Source organism: Spea bombifrons, chromosome 9, assembly GCF_027358695.1.
Source record: "Spea bombifrons isolate aSpeBom1 chromosome 9, aSpeBom1.2.pri, whole genome shotgun sequence".
NCBI classification, from domain to species: Eukaryota; Metazoa; Chordata; class Amphibia; order Anura; family Pelobatidae; genus Spea; species Spea bombifrons.
The window spans coordinates 31,270,293-31,287,555 of record NC_071095.1 but is presented as its reverse complement, the minus strand read 5'-3'; the positions used below and the strand labels follow the sequence as shown (position 1 = coordinate 31,287,555).

At 37.4% G+C, this 17,263-nt stretch overlaps 2 protein-coding genes across 4 annotated transcripts in view; one reads left to right on the top strand and one right to left on the bottom strand.

The window, feature by feature from the left end:
* The window catches only part of LOC128504878 (protein-L-isoaspartate(D-aspartate) O-methyltransferase-like), a 29,246-nt gene that overhangs the window by 7,286 nt on the left and 4,697 nt on the right, over positions 1–17,263 (bottom strand). The window contains exons 1-3 of one of the 3 annotated variants that reach the window (XM_053475133.1): positions 7,416–7,494; positions 2,019–2,170; positions 484–588 (exon numbers count right to left, since the gene is read on the bottom strand). In XM_053475133.1, the coding sequence (XP_053331108.1) occupies positions 484–588; positions 2,019–2,170; positions 7,416–7,429 (271 nt within the window). In that variant the 5' untranslated portion in view covers positions 7,430–7,494. Of the gene's footprint in view, positions 1–483; positions 589–2,018; positions 2,171–6,507; positions 6,616–7,415; positions 7,495–17,263 lie in introns of those variants that run through there. The other 2 variants (XM_053475135.1, XM_053475134.1) reach the window with 2 other exon arrangements.
* Positions 7,668–16,317, top strand: CCDC32 (coiled-coil domain containing 32). The gene is made up of 4 exons (XM_053475136.1): positions 7,668–7,698; positions 10,556–10,819; positions 11,788–11,944; positions 16,108–16,317. The coding sequence occupies exons 2-4, from the start codon at positions 10,564–10,566 to the stop codon at positions 16,244–16,246; spliced, it is 552 nt and encodes a 183-aa protein (XP_053331111.1). The 5' UTR covers positions 7,668–7,698; positions 10,556–10,563; the 3' UTR covers positions 16,247–16,317.

Genomic DNA, 17,263 nt, shown 5'->3' with positions numbered 1-17,263 from the left:
TCTGAAATTGAACATGTTAACCATATAAGCTTCATTTTTGAGCAATTAAGATGTTTTTTTCCCCTAAAATGAAAGATACATTTTTGAATCTCAGTCATCTTTTTTCAACATACAAACAAAAAAAAAAAAAAGCTTATTTTACTAAAGCAAGAAAGCAACTCTGATTTGGAAGTCACACGCTCCATGGCGTGACCAGAATTGATCAGAGCTCTTTCTCTTATGAGTGGCTTTGCAAAAAACGGGGCTAGCCACGCACAAGGACAGGGCTAGCATGGTTAGAATATGGGCATTACATGAGTTGTCCGATTGGTGAATACAAGCAGAATTTTTAGTTAAAGATGATACATTTTCTTTGGCCAATGTAGGAAAAGATGTCATTTACATAATTCAACATGTAATTTTGAGACCTCAGATCTCTTCTTCAGATGCATACGAAACACAGAACACCATAACTCTTTCAAGAGCTGCTACAACATTTCCTACCTATACTCTGAGGTGAATCCATGTAGGGAAAGTTCTGGATGTAATGACCTCTGTCTGTGGCCATCAGAATGTCGTAAACACGCTGTGATCGGATCACTCCGTTCTCTGGAAGAAAATAAAAATACAACATCAGCTATAAATAGTTATATGGTGAATTCTCTATGGCTCTGATACATATATTAATTTGTTTCTCTTTTGATTTAGCAGATTTTGAGGAGACTGGCCGAAGAGTCAGGCAAGCAAGATCATACACAGTAGAGAACAATAGCAATAAATGGATAATCCAAGCCAAGGTTCAAATCCGAATAGTGACAAACAAGTGCAAAGGGCCCTAAGCTCAATCAGTGTCGCTGAAATGCCTCTATATAGCAGGAGCTGTACATTCACACTACAAACTTTGACAAAGGCTGGTGGTATAATTAGTGCATGGAAAGTGTATAAATACCAGCATTTGAAATACCCTAGGGTGTCTCCAAAGATGTCACAAATAGGACGTGGGTGCAGTATGGCCAGATTTGAAAATAGCAAAACACTACTTGTACTTATTGCCATCTAATTTGCAAATGTTTTTGCAGATGAATAAAAGATTTTTTTCCAATTTCACCATAATTTTATTATAGAAAATTAGATTATATGATCAAAATAATGGTATCTAAAGAAAGCCCTTCTTGTCCTGAAAAAAAAATCAGTATATAATTTGCATGGGTACACTAAACGAGAGAGAGAAGAAAATTACAGACAAACATAAGTACCACAAAAATGTTAATACGGTCATGAAGGGTCCAAAAAATATAAAAAACAGCCTCATCCTTAAGAGGTTAAAGGAATGGACAAGTTCAGCTATAAACACAAATGTTTACAAATTAGGCTTGCTCTTCACTTGGGAATATGATTACATATACAAGTATATGCAAGCACAAAATGTAGTCCTATCTGGGGGTCTTTTCACCCACATAATTTTAAAGAGATTTCTTGTTCAACAAAGTATTTTCTTTTTACAGTCAGAATAGTTAAGATGTGGAATACTAATGTAGTAGATTATAATGCAACTTTAGCATCAGTAATTATGATTTGGGGAAACCATGAATTTCCCTTGGAGCCAAGAAGGAATCATTTCACCTTTTTATAAAAGACTCACTCTTTTTGTCAGTGTTTGTGGTTTCAGCATAGATGAACAGAATTATTAAATGAATTAAAACCTTTACAGAGTAAAATAACATTACAATCCAAAATATATGTTCTAGTTGGCCTTTTTTATTATTAAGTATCCCCCAACTTTAAATATTACATATCATACTATCACTGCATCATTTTATCAATAAGAAGGATCACTGCTTAGCGTCTTAATTGAATCAATCAAGAAATAGTCTTATGTGCCCTCCTTAAGTTAACAAAAAAACTTGGAAAAACTTTTCCAATTTGTCTTCCCCAAAACCTCATTCCGATTTCCATTACATTAAAAAAAATAACCTAAGATTTCACTCGTTTCTAGAAACATTTTAAGGTGACATGTATAAACAAAGGGATTCACTCACTGTGAAGATTATTTATAAGATCTGCATGGGTTTTGCCACTTGAAGTCCAAGCCATGGCTTTGGTGAGCAGGAATCCAAACGGTAATGTAATAGAGGCTAGTTGTCCAAGACAGATCATGACATAGAACAAGAGGGAAAATCCACAGGCTACTCTGTCAGCAAGAAAAAGACATCATGTTACCAACTTTAAGCACTTTGTAACAATATTGCCTACTATGCTTAAGCCTATTAAAACATGATACATAACAGGAAGAAAAGGTGTTAAGTAAATAAATCGTTAGTACTCCATAATACTAATCACTTTGAGTAATATTTAGGCGTTCCTTTCCAATAAGCCACAAAAAAGCTATTTCATTGAAATCCATATAACCAATATTTAGCTAATCTTTTGGCTGGTGCTTTCCTCAACTTTTAGAAATTGTTGCATTCCCATTTGAAATAATATACTATAATAGACTCTAATGTAGCTAATCAGACTGATAGTTGTAACAGCCTACATTTGCCGACGCAGTCATTTCACTGAATGCTCAGTTATGGGCAACTTCATATATCATTGAACACTTAATGTGAAAGCTGGTAATGTAATGATAATGTGTTTTTAAATAGACAGATATTTCTTTTTCATTCTATGCACACTCATTTCCACGATTAGAGCTCTTATACACTACACATGTAAAATATAGCCCTTCCGGATTAAATCCCTTTGAGTGACCACTTACACAGATGTGTTGTATGCTCTATCATACTGTTGTCCAGTTAGATAACCAAAAGGTTCCATCCTAAGGAGCCCACAGGCTCTGCCGTGTCACATAAAATCAACTTTTCTAGTCCCCAACCACCGTTTTCCAACACACAGCCCCACACTTTCCATAACCTAGACAACACTCCAACATTTAATGTTATAAACCCTTCTTCATGTAATATTGTCAGTGAATGTACATTTGTTTGGTGACAAATAGAACGTGAAATAATTACACAGATAACTTTGTATTAAACGAAAACACCAGCCTGCATTTTATTGTTGCAGGTATTCTTAAAAGGTATTGAGGCTAAAATACTTGTCTCATGTTGGGACTGGGCCTATAATCTATAGCTCAAAGAGCTGAAACACACCTCTCCTACAAAGAGTGGAAAAAAACAAATCTACTATGAGATTTAAGAGAAAAATATCGGCCATCCACTTCTCACACCAAAATGGTTATTAAGAGAATTAGGTGACTATTTTCAAAGTTTTTAAAATTGTGAGCATATACTTCAATTGTTAAAAACAAACAAACAAAAACAAAAACGCTAGAGCAACCATTTCTTTCACACTATACACACACCATCTATTTTGTCAGGATTTGCTTCACTATTGTCACTGATTATTAATGCACACTTCCCAAATGTGGCCTTTTAGTCCCCAACAACCCGACAAATCAAGGCAAAGCCATGTATCACTGTACTCAGATGTTGCTGAACACATATTGGTGGTAGAATTAGTGCATGGAAAGAGTTAAAATACTAGCATCTGAAATACCCCGAGGTGTCTAGTCTTCAAAAATATATGGTTTGATGGGGTAAACTGCATTCAACGGCTTCAAAAAATGTTCCAAATAGCACATGGGGGAAGAATTACCAGATCTGAAAAAAATGGTTATGAAATGGCCAAAACGCTACTTGGAATTTTTGCCCCATAACATGCAGGAAAAAGCAAAAAACTTTTTTGTATTTCTAAACTCAGGACAGATAGTAGAATCTATGTCACAGGTTTCTTCATTAGATGAGTTGTTTCCACAATTTTCACCATATTTTATACTTTTGTATGGTAAATTATATGATACAATCAAAATTATGACATCTAAAGAAGCCCTTCTTGTCCTGCAAAAAAAACAATATATAACTTGTGTGGGTTCAATAAATGGGAAAGAAAAAGAAAAATTACAGCTACAACTAAAAATGAGTACTGAAACAAACACTTAACTAGCATTTTAATCTTGTTCAATCATAAAGACATTAAGATCTGAAAAATATTATATAAATTATACCGTGGTTTAGCTTACGATCCCCAGGGGAACAAAATGCACCGACTAATCTCTCTGCCACAGACATCTGCTGTAGAACTACTCAAGGTATAATGTCATATGTCTTACACTAGAATATTCAGAGGTGACACATGGGAAATCTCCCCACAAGCAATCCACAAAGCGCGTCTCTGTCACATTGTTGATCTGCACAGATTTTCAGTCTGGGTACAGCATCTGGCTTGGAGATTTTCTTTAGTAATAATGTGCGACTCCACTGAAAACTAGGGCTGAAACAACTAATCGACTAAATCGAAAATAATCAATAATGAAAATAGCAGTCAATGATTCGGTGTGATCCAGTTCTCTGTCTCTCTATCTCATCCCACCTTGTCTCCTCATTAACCCCCCCCCTCTGCAAATTAAATAAACTCCCTCCCAACCCGTTGGTCTGATCAGGTCTCCAGGTCACATCATTAACTTCCCCAGTTTCGTTAAATAAAGAAATAATTGCATATTTTCTTATCTGATTCATTGAAAAAAATATTCGGCCAACTAAACGATCATGAACCCATATCCCATATGGCCATATTTCATCGACACATAAAAGTATTTGAACTAAAACTATCCAGAATGCAAGTCAAGCTAAAACAAAATCTATGGGTGAAAATAGCCATAAAAATAGGTGCATTCCATGTATAAGTTTGTTGGATTTGTGTGCCAAAAATAGACAAAATTAACTGCCATGTCAAAATGGCAGTACCTTTTCTGCAAATAAGTACATCAGCTCATACACAACCCGGTTTATGAATTTATCCTGGAGAAAGAAAAATGTACCCCCTTGTTTGTATAAGTCTGCTATATATTATGTGCAGTACAAGGTTGGAATTGCATTACCCAGAGAGTTTTACCTTACATCAAGCTACTTGGACTATGTTAGATCTCTTTAAATAGACAGTTTAATGTCCATGGCCCCCACTAACGAATAATGCATATTAAAGTACTGTGTGTAATATGCATTCTTCAAAGCAAAAACATAAAAATTGACTTACATGACCGAGCCCTCCTTCTGCAAAGCCCACCATTTCTTGCAATTAATTGGGTCTGTGAAATAGCTAATCAGCGGCAGGAGCCTACTGGCAGTGAGAATATCACCTTGCATTGACCCCAGAGACACCAAGTAGAGGGGAACCGAGAAAATAATTATTATTATTATCTACAATAAACTACATTTTCTCCCTTTTACGTTTATTTTTTTTAGAAAAATGACTTTAAAATAAATCTGCCCCTTTTTAAGCAGAGTATAAGATTTTAGAGGAGAGTGCAATTATAAACAGACCGATGTGCCCGTACGAGGGACTACTTCATTATCTCTACATCTCCCAAGGTCGCACCAGAGCAAGATAATGTAGCCAGTGACTGGAAGCCCTCCCTGTTTGGACGAATCGGTGGGGTGTCATGGCTGATGTCTTGTGATACTTTGTCAGAGGGCCCAGTCAATGTCACAAGATTTAAGGACTGGCAGCTGGAGCCTCCAGCATTGAGGCCCGGCATTTGAAGCTTTAGCATGGCAGCTTGTGACCTAATATTTCCGGGGCTTAGTAGATGGTAATTTTCATATGCTAGAGGGTTGAGGTTCCAAGGGTATGGGGGCCATATATATATATATATATATATATATATATATATATATATATATATATATATATATATATGTACAAAGAATGAAATACTACAGCAAAAGGCATCAAAGAGAAAGTCAAGTGGGGGAAATACATTATTTGAGCATTGAAGAGGATTTTATTTCATATTGTTTCAATAAATTCCCTTTATCTTCAGACCAGAAGGTCTCCATTGCAGGCAGTCACTTGATATTTAGGTGACATGTCCATAAAAAGAATACTAACAAAGGCCTTTAGAGCACAGGGTCTCTGCTTCTAATTAAAGCACGTCTGTCACTTTTCCCAAATTCTGCATTTTACAGTTTCACGGTACTAAATAAACCAATGTTAACGTGTTCACAGCTCACCTTCTGCATATACCATGAGCAAAGATATCTTAAATGTCCCTTACTCAGGATCCCCATGATTATGGCTGTCAATATCTTATCTCTCCTGCGTTGGCATGCTGCTACTTTTTTTTTCTTTATTATTATTCTACCTAGGTTGCCAGGGGCGTGCAGGCCCGGGGGGGGGCACTCCAAAATTCTTAAAATTGGACCTTTCCAATCCACTCGTAGAAGCGTGAACTCAGTGAGGTCGCTTAACAAGATGTAATTTGATCCGCTGTAGATCCGCTGCAGAGAAGAAATCCCCAGGAAGGTAATGGGGTGAGGGGAGAGTCAGGAGTTAGAGCGTGGGTAAGGGAGTTAGTAGGGCGTTACTATGTATGTGTAAGTGAATGTGTAAGTAAGTGTGTGTTAAGATACGCGTGTATGAATGTGTGCCAGTGAGTATGTTAATTACCTGGAGGGGGGGGCACTTTACCTAGTCACCAGACGAGAAGGTGCCAGCCCTGTATGTTACCATGACAGCAAGTAGCCATATTAGGTTACTTGCTCCAGGGGCCAGTCCCTGCCTAAAACCTTAAATATCAGAGTTTCTGACCAGTCTTCAGTTTACCAAAAGCTTTAAAGGGACACTCCCAGCCATCATACGCACTTTAATGTATATGATAGCCGATATATCCCTTTAAATTGTGGTGCCCCCCTTGCAAATGCACGGGGAGATTCTGCAGAACCCTTCCATATGCTTTTTCCTCCGCTGCCCCAACCTGAGCTATCACTCCCCATCGTGAACATTCATTCATAGAACTGGTAGCTTTTTACTGCCACTTATTTGCTACTCTAAGCCAATTAGTGAGGTAAAGAGGAGAGCTGCAGCTTCTCCCACCTATCCGTGTGAGAGCTGCATGGGGATTAATGAGACCCCGTGAGCGCACGTGCAGCATTCTCCTGTCACTGACTGGATGATTTAAGAAGCCAAAAGTGGCGTGTGAAGGTACAGGTACACAGACACGGACAATAATATATAATGCATAAGATATTAAACTGCCCCTGGGAGAATTCTATTTATGTAACTATGGGCCTTTTGGTGGTTCACAGGAGGAAACCTGTTGTGGTAACTGGTTCATAATGCAAAAATATGCAAGTTTGTGTACATAACATGTAAATTGTATAAGAACATACGTTTTGTAATCTTCTATTCCCTAATTCCCTCTGAAGCACTGGATTATTTGACATTACGTTGAGACTAATGACAGGGCTCTAGGCGAACACGTCCTATTAGAAGTCGTTGAAAGACTTGCTCATTAGTACAATACTATTAGATGCCACTTTCTACATATAATTCCGTACTTCAGACCGCAGCTCTTACACTGCCGCCTAATAACTCACCTGCCCAACCACATTTGTTTTCACGGTTGCCGTAAATTAACGTAGCATTTGCCGTCTATTGCTAAGAGAAATAGTACGTAGACGTCCCCCCTTCTCCACGGAGACAGTAAGACCCGCCTCCTTTGGAGCTTTGTTAGAGTGGAGGGCTAACTGGTTCGCTGATGGACACTTCATCCAGCCAACCAACTTACGAAACCGAAAGTAGACTCGACAACGATTGGCTATGAGTTCGGAAAACGCCAATCGAAGGGCGGAAGTGATTTTATCAGAATTCTTTCAAAGGTAAGTAACAACTGCAGTCATTTTAATCTATGCGGTGTTCTATGTTTAGTATCGAGACAAGGGTGATGTGTGATTCTAGAGGCAGGGCCCGTTTAAATTCAACGTGAAAACACCTACGAGTGGGCACTGCTTGATTACTGCTGTGTATTAGGGCAATCACAAGGTGAACTACTTGTAAATAAGTGGCTCCCTGCAGTCTCCATCTGCTCGTTCCGTTAGTATTGGGGAGTTTTTTGTTATGATTAGTATGGTATTGGTTTATGATATGCTACCGTTTAGCTTTCCAGCCAGTCAGTCATTCGTGATGTCACCAATCTTTTTTTCATGTCCTAAAGGCTTCTTGTTGCTCCTTCGAGATGTATGTGGAATTTTAGCAGAGGTTATTTTTCTATAGGGATTCTGGTGAAAAAGTCAGTTACCATAGCGACAAATGGAATGGTCCAATAAAGTAACACAATCCATCGGTTGCCTTGGTGATATGAAAAAAATTGCACCAAAAATGCCACGATGGAACCTGGTCTCCTAGAGGTCATGGTTTTTCAGGTGAGATAGGTGGCCCCGTCCTGCTATCGAGGGTTTCAGTGGTCTTTACTGTTGCATGGAAGGACCAAGGAGAGCCAGGCCTACGGCCGAGCCCTTTAGCTGGGGAGGGAAGAAAGGGGTTGCATATCCCTTCTGGGGAATACAGCCCCCCAAGAAAAGAACCTTAGTTTCTGGTGTCCACTGTGGCCATCAGGCTTATTTGGCCCCTTTTTCACCTTTTTCTTCTCAACAATGGAGCACCTGAACCTCTAGGCTTTAAAACAAATATAATAATATGTATATAATATTATATGATATTAATTTGTAACACAGAGTGTATAAATGGAGATGCATTATGTATAAAAAGTGATCCAATCAGCGGGGCAGCTCCATCGGAATATGCATTCTTCAGAAACGAAAAATAGAAAACCCATTAACCTGATGTAGAAACTGCTTGAAGCGGTCAATGAGTGTAAGGAAAGCACTACTATCGAAATGAATGGGAACACTTTGCATGCATGCGCACAGGGGTTTGAACAGATGCCTATCACGCGTGTTCAGCTGAACACATCTCATGCACAGAGAACAGCCGGGAGGTGGGGAAGGAGCAAATGCATGAGGGGGATTTTGTAGGATCCACTCATGCATTTACAAAAAGCATGCCATGAAAAGTTAAAGGGATCATACAGCATTAAAGTGGTTATAGTAGCTGGAGTGTCCCTTTGTGATCCACTCTAATGGACTTGGTAAGAACTTACTTGCTCACATATCAACATCCAACATCTTACTTGAGTCCATTCCATATCAACATCCAACATCTTACTGGAGTCCATTCCATATCAACATCCAACATCTTACTGGAGTCCATTCCATATCAACATCCAACCTCTTACTGGAGAGCATTCCATATCAACATCCAACATCTTACTGGAGTCCATTCCATATCAACATCCAACATCTTACTGGAGTCCATTCCATATCAACATCCAACATCTTACTGCAGTCCATTCCATATCAACATCCAACATCTTACTGGAGACCATTCCATATCAACATCCAACATCGTACTGGAGTCCATTCCATATCAACATCCAACATCTTACTGGAGTCCATTCCATATCAACATCCAACATCTTACTGGAGTCCATTCCCCACAGACCTTACTCAGTCAGTGGGTCCCAAATACATTTTATTGTTTGTAGAGCAGACTGGGCAAAGATAACACGAAAATGAATATAATAGTAATTTAATAGCCCAAATATCACAATCTGCTAATATTAGAGGACACAATGGCCTCTTTAAATAAATAAAATAGCTGCCGATAGTCCTGAATGCTGGCAAACCAGACAACCAGATTCATGTAATGGCAAGTACCGTTATCAGGACCCCTACTAAATACATTACAAACAAGTAATAAGGCATTGTTTGTGTGGATGTCTTGCTGTTGTGGACTTATTGTGATTTCATATTGGTAAGTGTGACATTACAATGTAATTCTATGTGGTCTAACCCATTATGGAAGTTCCAGATTCTACAGTTTATGACATAAAACCCATCATTCTTCTGTTGCATGCATGATGGATAGTAGAGATCTTGCCTGATAGATAACATAATGGTTGTTATTGAAGATTCAAATACAGATTCCAAGTCTGTATTACAAGTCAGCGTTTCAGTCTTTTTATTTCCAGACTTCATATGTCCTGATGAAAGTCTGAAAATAAAAGACTGAAACGTTGACTTGTAATACAGAGCTTTGAGAGATTTATCGAAACCAAGTCCCAGGAGTGCCGGCAACTATTTTTGGAATCCATATGCATTACTGCTTCAGTTACCAGGCACTGGGCAGAGTAATTAAGGTTGGTGTGCAATTGTGTACTTTGGATTTTATATATATATATATATATATATATATATATATATGTATCTATGTTGTAAGCTCATTTGAGCTGGGCCTTCCTCACCTGTTGTCTCTGTTTGTTATATTACATGCTACTTGTTATGTCCCATCTACCCATTGTATAGCGCTATGGAATTTGATTGCGCTTTATAAAAAAACAAATAATAATCTAGGTCCTATATACAATTAAGTCCATTAAAACTTATTTGTGAAATAAAATAACAATGCTTTCTAACTCTGCTTTCTTGTAGCTTCCAAACACAATTAGTTATTGCATTCTTACTTTGTTTATTTTGCACTCTTTATTTTGTGTCATCTCTTTTGTTTATTATATATACGGAAGAACATTTGGTTTCTCTTAGTTGGAGAATTAACTGGCATACATACATTGTGTTGTATTTATATTGATATTGTGTGTGTTTTGGCTTTTTCTTACAAGGGTTTAAGATGAAAATGATCGAAACCACAGACTCTGAAACCCCCGCTTCTAGCAACGATTTGTGGGCTGGCATTTGTCAATTTCCAACAGAGACTCATCAGGAGAACCTAACTCAAGCTTTTTCAGACTCCTTTGTTTGCCCTTATCCCGAGGAAAGGAAAATCCAGGACGCCAGCCTACATGAAACTGAATGCAGTGTTCACCACTTCATTCCAAAACCATGGGCACCCCTGCAAGATTCTGAACTTTATTTAGCTTCCTTAGGTTTGTAATGAGTGATCACAGTAGTTTCTGATTTGTGTGATTTAATAACCAAGTATCAGTCCACCAACTTTCAAGCAGTAATTGTGCTGATCCGATAGAGAGAGAAAAAGGGCAGATAACTCAAAGCATTCATAACACAAAAAGCCTATTACTCCTAGGACCGACCATCATTTGAAATGTGTACATCAGGGCATTTCTTTTGTAGATAGTAGTGAGATCAGCCTTTTGGCATCATGGTATATAAACCAAGTTTAAGTAGACACTCTTCATAACCGATTGTTTGTTTATTACATCATACTTATTTTGTACTCTTTCCATCTTAAGTAAGAGCTACCTGAAGCTTTGTATTGTTATAAAATAGCTGTCTACGGTTTGCACTTTTTTTTATTTTTTTTTATTTTAAATTATTTTAATTAGTTTACACAGAGCCGGCCTTAGGCGTTGTGGCGCCCTGTGCGGACTACTCCTCTGGCGCTCCCCCCCTCTGCCCCTTCAAACTACCCCCCACACTTACCTTGTTGCAGGAGTCCTGCGGTGAGAGCGGGAGGCATCAGTCTTCTCGCTCTGCCATGGTGCCGGCATTTCATGTTGAACGCTGGAATAGTCCGGCGCTCAACATGAGATGCCGGCACTGCGACGGAGTCACGGAGAGTAAGGGGCGTCGACCAGTTGCTGAGAACTTCACGAGCAACCGCTCGGCGCCCCTGCCCGGGACTTAGATTAAAGCATCGTTTTTTTTTTTTTAAACTTTTTTTAACATGAATGATGTTAAATAAAGTTTAAAAAAAAACAAAAAAAAAAAACGATGTTTTAAGTTAAGTCCCGGGCAGGCGCCCCTGCTACCATGGCGCCCTGTGCGGTCGCACAGGTCGCACACCCCTAAGGCCGGCCCTGAGTTTACATATTCTAATAGAATAAAATACTACAAGTGTTGCATTATATATGTATTTGGTATTATATTTACTTAGAACGGCGGCTACAGAAGATTAAAGGACAGTCCCGTGAAGTTACATCTAAGGACATGCTGCAATCTCTAGGCCAGGCTAAAAAGGAATGCTGGGATCGGTTCCTACAGGAGTCCTTTGAATCTGAGGCATACATTGAAGGCATTGATGGTGATAACAGGTATCCGAATAAACTGTAATCTTCATTGTATTATTTGTATTATTGTATTAATGTATTATTTTTTTTCCTTTTAAAGAATGGCAACATATTATACACATGCTGAAACATGATATACATTGTCAACATGTTTAGCAAAAAGTTATACAAACTTAAGGTTCCACTCAATATCCAATATTTACCATAATCTTGAGGTCAGCATCACTGCAGTTACCTGGAGCATCACACCTGAGCCCCAGGAATCTAATTAAATCACTTATTTTTTCAATAATAAACACAGATGATGATGCAATGTCCCCATAATCTTACTTTTTGGCTCGGTGTACTATGTATAAAACTATCACAATAGATATTATACAAAGCAAGACTGTTGCAACTAACTTATGGTGAAGTTCAACTTTTTTGTTCTTACAGTGCTATTTCTCTGACCACATTACATGTAGTGCTTAAGGTAGGGTGGCAGAGGTATCTAGGGATCTAACAATTGATACACATTTACAATGTTTTTAGTACGTAGTCTGTAGCAAAATTTGACTAATATTGAAGCTGCACTTTGTAGGAGATTAGTGTGTGCATATATGTTCAAACAATATTGTTGTGCAGTTGCCTTATATCATATTCTACATAACCTCTTTGATTTCATATACTTCCAGACTGGTCTACTTTTTATTGCTTTTGCCCCTCTAGAGAAAAAGTACCATAAAATCTTCACAGATTATTTCTGCAATCTCAAATGTAGTCATATTTACATATACTAAAACAAATACTGACACATGTACACACTCACTCCATGCCTCTCACACACATCTATATTAAGGACCCTTTCCCAGCTTTAACTTTCTTTGTATGCACAGGAGGAGGCTCATCCCTTGTGGTCCTGTGGCTGGCGACAGGTCTGTTCTCCTGCTCCTTTGCGGTCCTCACACATTGGGAGGACAACAAAATTGACAAAAACATGGAATGTTTGGTGAAAAAGCAACCAAAATTAACAGTGTGGCTCCCTTTGCAAGGGGTTAGTAACCAACTGGTTGCAAGAGAAGTGTCCAAATATGCCTTGTGACACTCTACAAAGGTCCCAAATGAGACGCATATCATACAAAAAAAAAATTGAAGAATTTAAGAAGTTTTTGAAAGTTTTGTTCCATTTTGTGCCCCGTAACTTCCAAAATGCACAAAAAAACTATGCATGTCAGTTTTTTTTTTTCAAATTCAGGACACTTCCACAAACACATTTTGTGGTATTTTGTTTAACTGAACTGGTTTGTGGACCATTTTCAAAGTACATTATTAGAAGAAAAAAAATATTTAATTTTATTATTCATACTAAATGTTGGACTATACAGGAAAAAAATATGTCTTCAAAAGAAAGCTCTATCTGTCCTTGAAAAACTAATTTAAATGGTTTCAATTCTTTAAACAGGACTAGTCTAACTTGGAGTCTCGTAGGTTCGAGTACAGTGGGGTCATGTAACAGGACCCCATGGTAAAAGTGCAATGTGCTATGAGTGATGTGTGAGAGAGTGAGGTGTAAGGGAGTGGGGTGTGATAGGATAAGTATGTTTTAGTGTGTAGGTGTTTGTGTTAGTATGCAAATTGGTTACTTGGGGTCGATGGGCTGAGAAGCCACTCTGCTATACCTTGGCCAGACTTCCTCTAAACGCAGTTCAGATAATGGGCAACTGATTGTGGAGAAATAACTAAATGTAAATAAAGTGAAATAAGAAGAAGCGCACAGTTTGGAAATAAGAAGGAGGAATTTGGGTATACAAAAATAGACAATAGAAAAAGTAATATACAATGAAACTTAGTTTATTAAGTTTCGTGATATCTCAACATTTGCATCAAAACTCGAGTACACATAGAGGGAATTTTAATTCACATTACATAATACACCCTCAGCTTGTGGATACAGAGAGACATGGAAGTGATTCAACTGTTCTTATGAGAGAAGCCTCTCCAGTTTCGTTATCATTCTGTTGAGAATATTCATCAAAATGTGTAAAAGGTCTCTCCGCTTGAAAATACATCTTCGCCGAATAGCACAGAAATTGAATAGATTTCTCTCACTGGGATGCCTTATCACTCATGGGTCCTATTTCATTTATTTATTTAGAAAAAAGCAACATTATGGTCTGCCGTGATGTATACAAGGTTGACAGACAATTCATATTACATGAAGTTAAAGGTAGAACTGTGACAAAATCTTGTTTTAATATGACTGGGGTTTTTATTATTATTATTATTATTATTATTTTTTAAAAAGAACCCCCAGCATCCCTGTGACCTACAGAGTATTTTTCTTGTAAAGATGAGGAACCTTAACTCCCACCCATTCGGTCGCGATACCAAGTCTTGTAGACTAAAGGATTGGATGGCCTGTCCTGAACAGAGGAGGATTCTTGTGTAGAAAACAGCAACAAGGTAGTTAAATGTGGCCACAAAAGTCCTCTAAGAAGACTGAATGAGTTTGGCAACTAATGTTAAACGTGCTGTTCTGAAAGACAACATGATCTACCGTTTAAGTCTTAAGTCACCTTTTTGACATTCAAAAACAACACAAATCCTTCTGAAGTGCAGCGTATAACAGTCCATGTCCACTTCTTTATAACATGACTATACCATAGAAAGAAGCCTTCCCTGCGATAGTCTGTATCTGGCATAATTTGACTTTGAAAGTGATAGGTGATGCTCCTAATACTACAGTTATGTGATATTAGAGAGGGAAAAATATTGGGGTAACAACTATTAAACTGAAAAAGTCACAATAGTGGTATTTCCACTGTAAATTAATGAATTGGTTGCAAAACTAAATTGAGCATAGACATCGACTATTATAAACGTAATGTGAAATCGTAACACTGTATGAAAACGATTAGTTAGAGTAATAATAATAATTCCACATACTAGATAGAGACCAATTTTACCCATACACTGTGGGTAATTAGAAACAATTACTAAATAGAAAAATATAATTAAAAAACAGAACCATTAAGAACCATTTGGCGAATCTAGTCTGCCCATTATACTGCCCAGTTAAGTGTATGTGCTTCAGTAGTACAATCAATGCGGAAGATTTTGAGTAAAATAATATGACCCAAAGTAAACAATTATCACTATTATTGGAATTATAGGCTATTTGTTAAATTTAGAAAGTGGTCTCCTGACACTTGAAAACCTTCACCTTTTAAAGTAGCTTATGTTTATTTAGCCACGTGATATAAAGTTCAATAAACAGTTATTTTATGAGATAAAAAAAGATTTAAAGGCAAATGATAACTAATGCTAACTAATAATAATAAGTATAAGAACTTTTTGTATTTATATATACATATATATTGCTGTATTTATAGTGAGATTAAGTTTCTAGTCCAGAAGGACCTGTATGGATTATCCATTAGGCACACTAAGCCTAGTGGACCCTAGCGCTCTAATGACTAATTCTGCTACTGGCTAGCAGGATCATGTTATGTGTATAAAAACATTAAAGCGGTAAGGATATTTGTTTTGCATGATAGGAGTGTGATTGCTGCTAACAATCGTATAAGTAATATTGTTATTGAAATCACACTCCTATCATGCACAGGTTCTAGCATGTACTGGTTGCCTGGGCAAGATAGCAGTGTGATTACTGTTAACAATCATATTTATATATTAATATTGTTATTGCATTATTTTGTTACTTACTTTTAATAAAAGTGTTTTTTTTTTTTTTTTTTTTTTAAGAAGGGGGTTGCGTTTTCGGTTCAGTTTCGACCAACTGAATCCTGAATTTTCGGTTTCGGACCAGAATTTTCGTTTTGGTGCATCCCTAGAACTTAACAGTAATGTCACTTTACAGTTTGTGGATAGAGAGATCATTTGTAAACCATAAACACAACAGAGCCTCTGGCTAGTCGATTATTCCCTCTATGAAAATGGTCATTTCGGATTCCTTTTGTGATTTCTGCAAACCTAGATTGATATTCATTGATTGAAACCACAATTACAATGCCTCTTGAGACAGCAGGACGCCCTTTGTAACCTCAGTCTATGACCCTGACATGACAATTTGGGTTTTATGTGTTATTTGAGCGGGCCTCCCTGCTCTTTAAGGTTGGTTAATTTGGCTTTTATTTTTAGCTGTCTACAGCTATTGATTTTCCTTTTTCCAATTCTCACATTTTCAGCACCTTGGAACATTTGAAGCGTTGGCTGCAGCCAGAAAAGGTTGCCATAAACGCAGAGGAGGTGCAGTGCCTTATTCCAGTGGATTCTCCTGCAACAACAGTTGAAAACAACAAAACGAATGATTCTGCAGAGGATTGATATTCTGCATTTGCATGATGTCCAACTCCAGTTTTCTGATGAGGCTGGGTTTTAGAGATTAGTGAATAAAATGGTAAAACACGGCACTATTTAACACAGTTTGTACAGATTTCTTAAGGATTAGGGGTTGGTTTCATCAAAATGACTCACATGGCGATGTACTTTTTTTTATCACTGAAATCTGAACATTAACTACAGTGAAATATACATTCAACTATTTGACACCAGCACCTGTATAATTTGTCCACAATTTTAAAGCAAATTGTCAAGGAAAATGGTAGTCAGTGGATGACGGTCGATATGTATGTATGTATCTTTAATAAATACCAGTGTCTATACAGTTCTGTTGGAGACTTCCGAGTTAGATAAGTAAGTTCCATCATTATTACGTCAGTGAAGATTGTGTGGTATTCCATGTTAAAAAGTAGGGCACAACTGTAAGCTAAATTGTAATAGAATATTACCCAAACCAGCGGTGCATTATGTTGCTGCGATTTGCTATGCTATAGCAATTTGCTAAGGGTTGTCATCACAATTTGTTGTTTAAATAAATGACCTTGCTCTGTTTTAATAATCACCTGGTTGTTAAAATGTCAAAGAAACATAGTTACATAGTTTGAGCCGTTAAAGTATTTAAGATCTGATAAACAATTTAGTGAATGCTTGGGTCAAAACAATTCATTGCATGTTGGGTCAAAGTTGTCTCATGTTGTGTATTTACATTGTTTAATCCTCTGTTTCTTACTTTGCTTCATTGTCTTTTTATATTTCCTTGGGCCAGTAATGCTTAATTAATCCATTAATTGTTAGATGTAAATAGATTAAAAATAAGCTATTTGCCTTTGTGTGCTTGGTTGGAAGACTTATTCACTATTAGACAAGTTCAAAATCTATGTCAGATAAAATAAAATTTCAGCGTACCTATAAACAATCTTTATGTCTTTCTTGTGTTTTAAGGATGTAGGATTTTTTTGGTAAAGACACAATTAACAAAACAATTGTCCTGCTCAGTGCATC

Coding starts and splice junctions, on each gene's coding strand:
- CCDC32 (XM_053475136.1), top strand. CDS start 10,564: ATGAAAATGATCGAAACCACAGACTCTGAAACCCCCGCTTCTAGCAAC. Junction 10,820..11,787: donor ACTTTATTTAGCTTCCTTAG/GTTTGTAATGAG, acceptor ATATTTACTTAG/AACGGCGGCTACAGAAGATT. Junction 11,945..16,107: donor GGCATTGATGGTGATAACAG/GTATCCGAATAA, acceptor TCACATTTTCAG/CACCTTGGAACATTTGAAGC.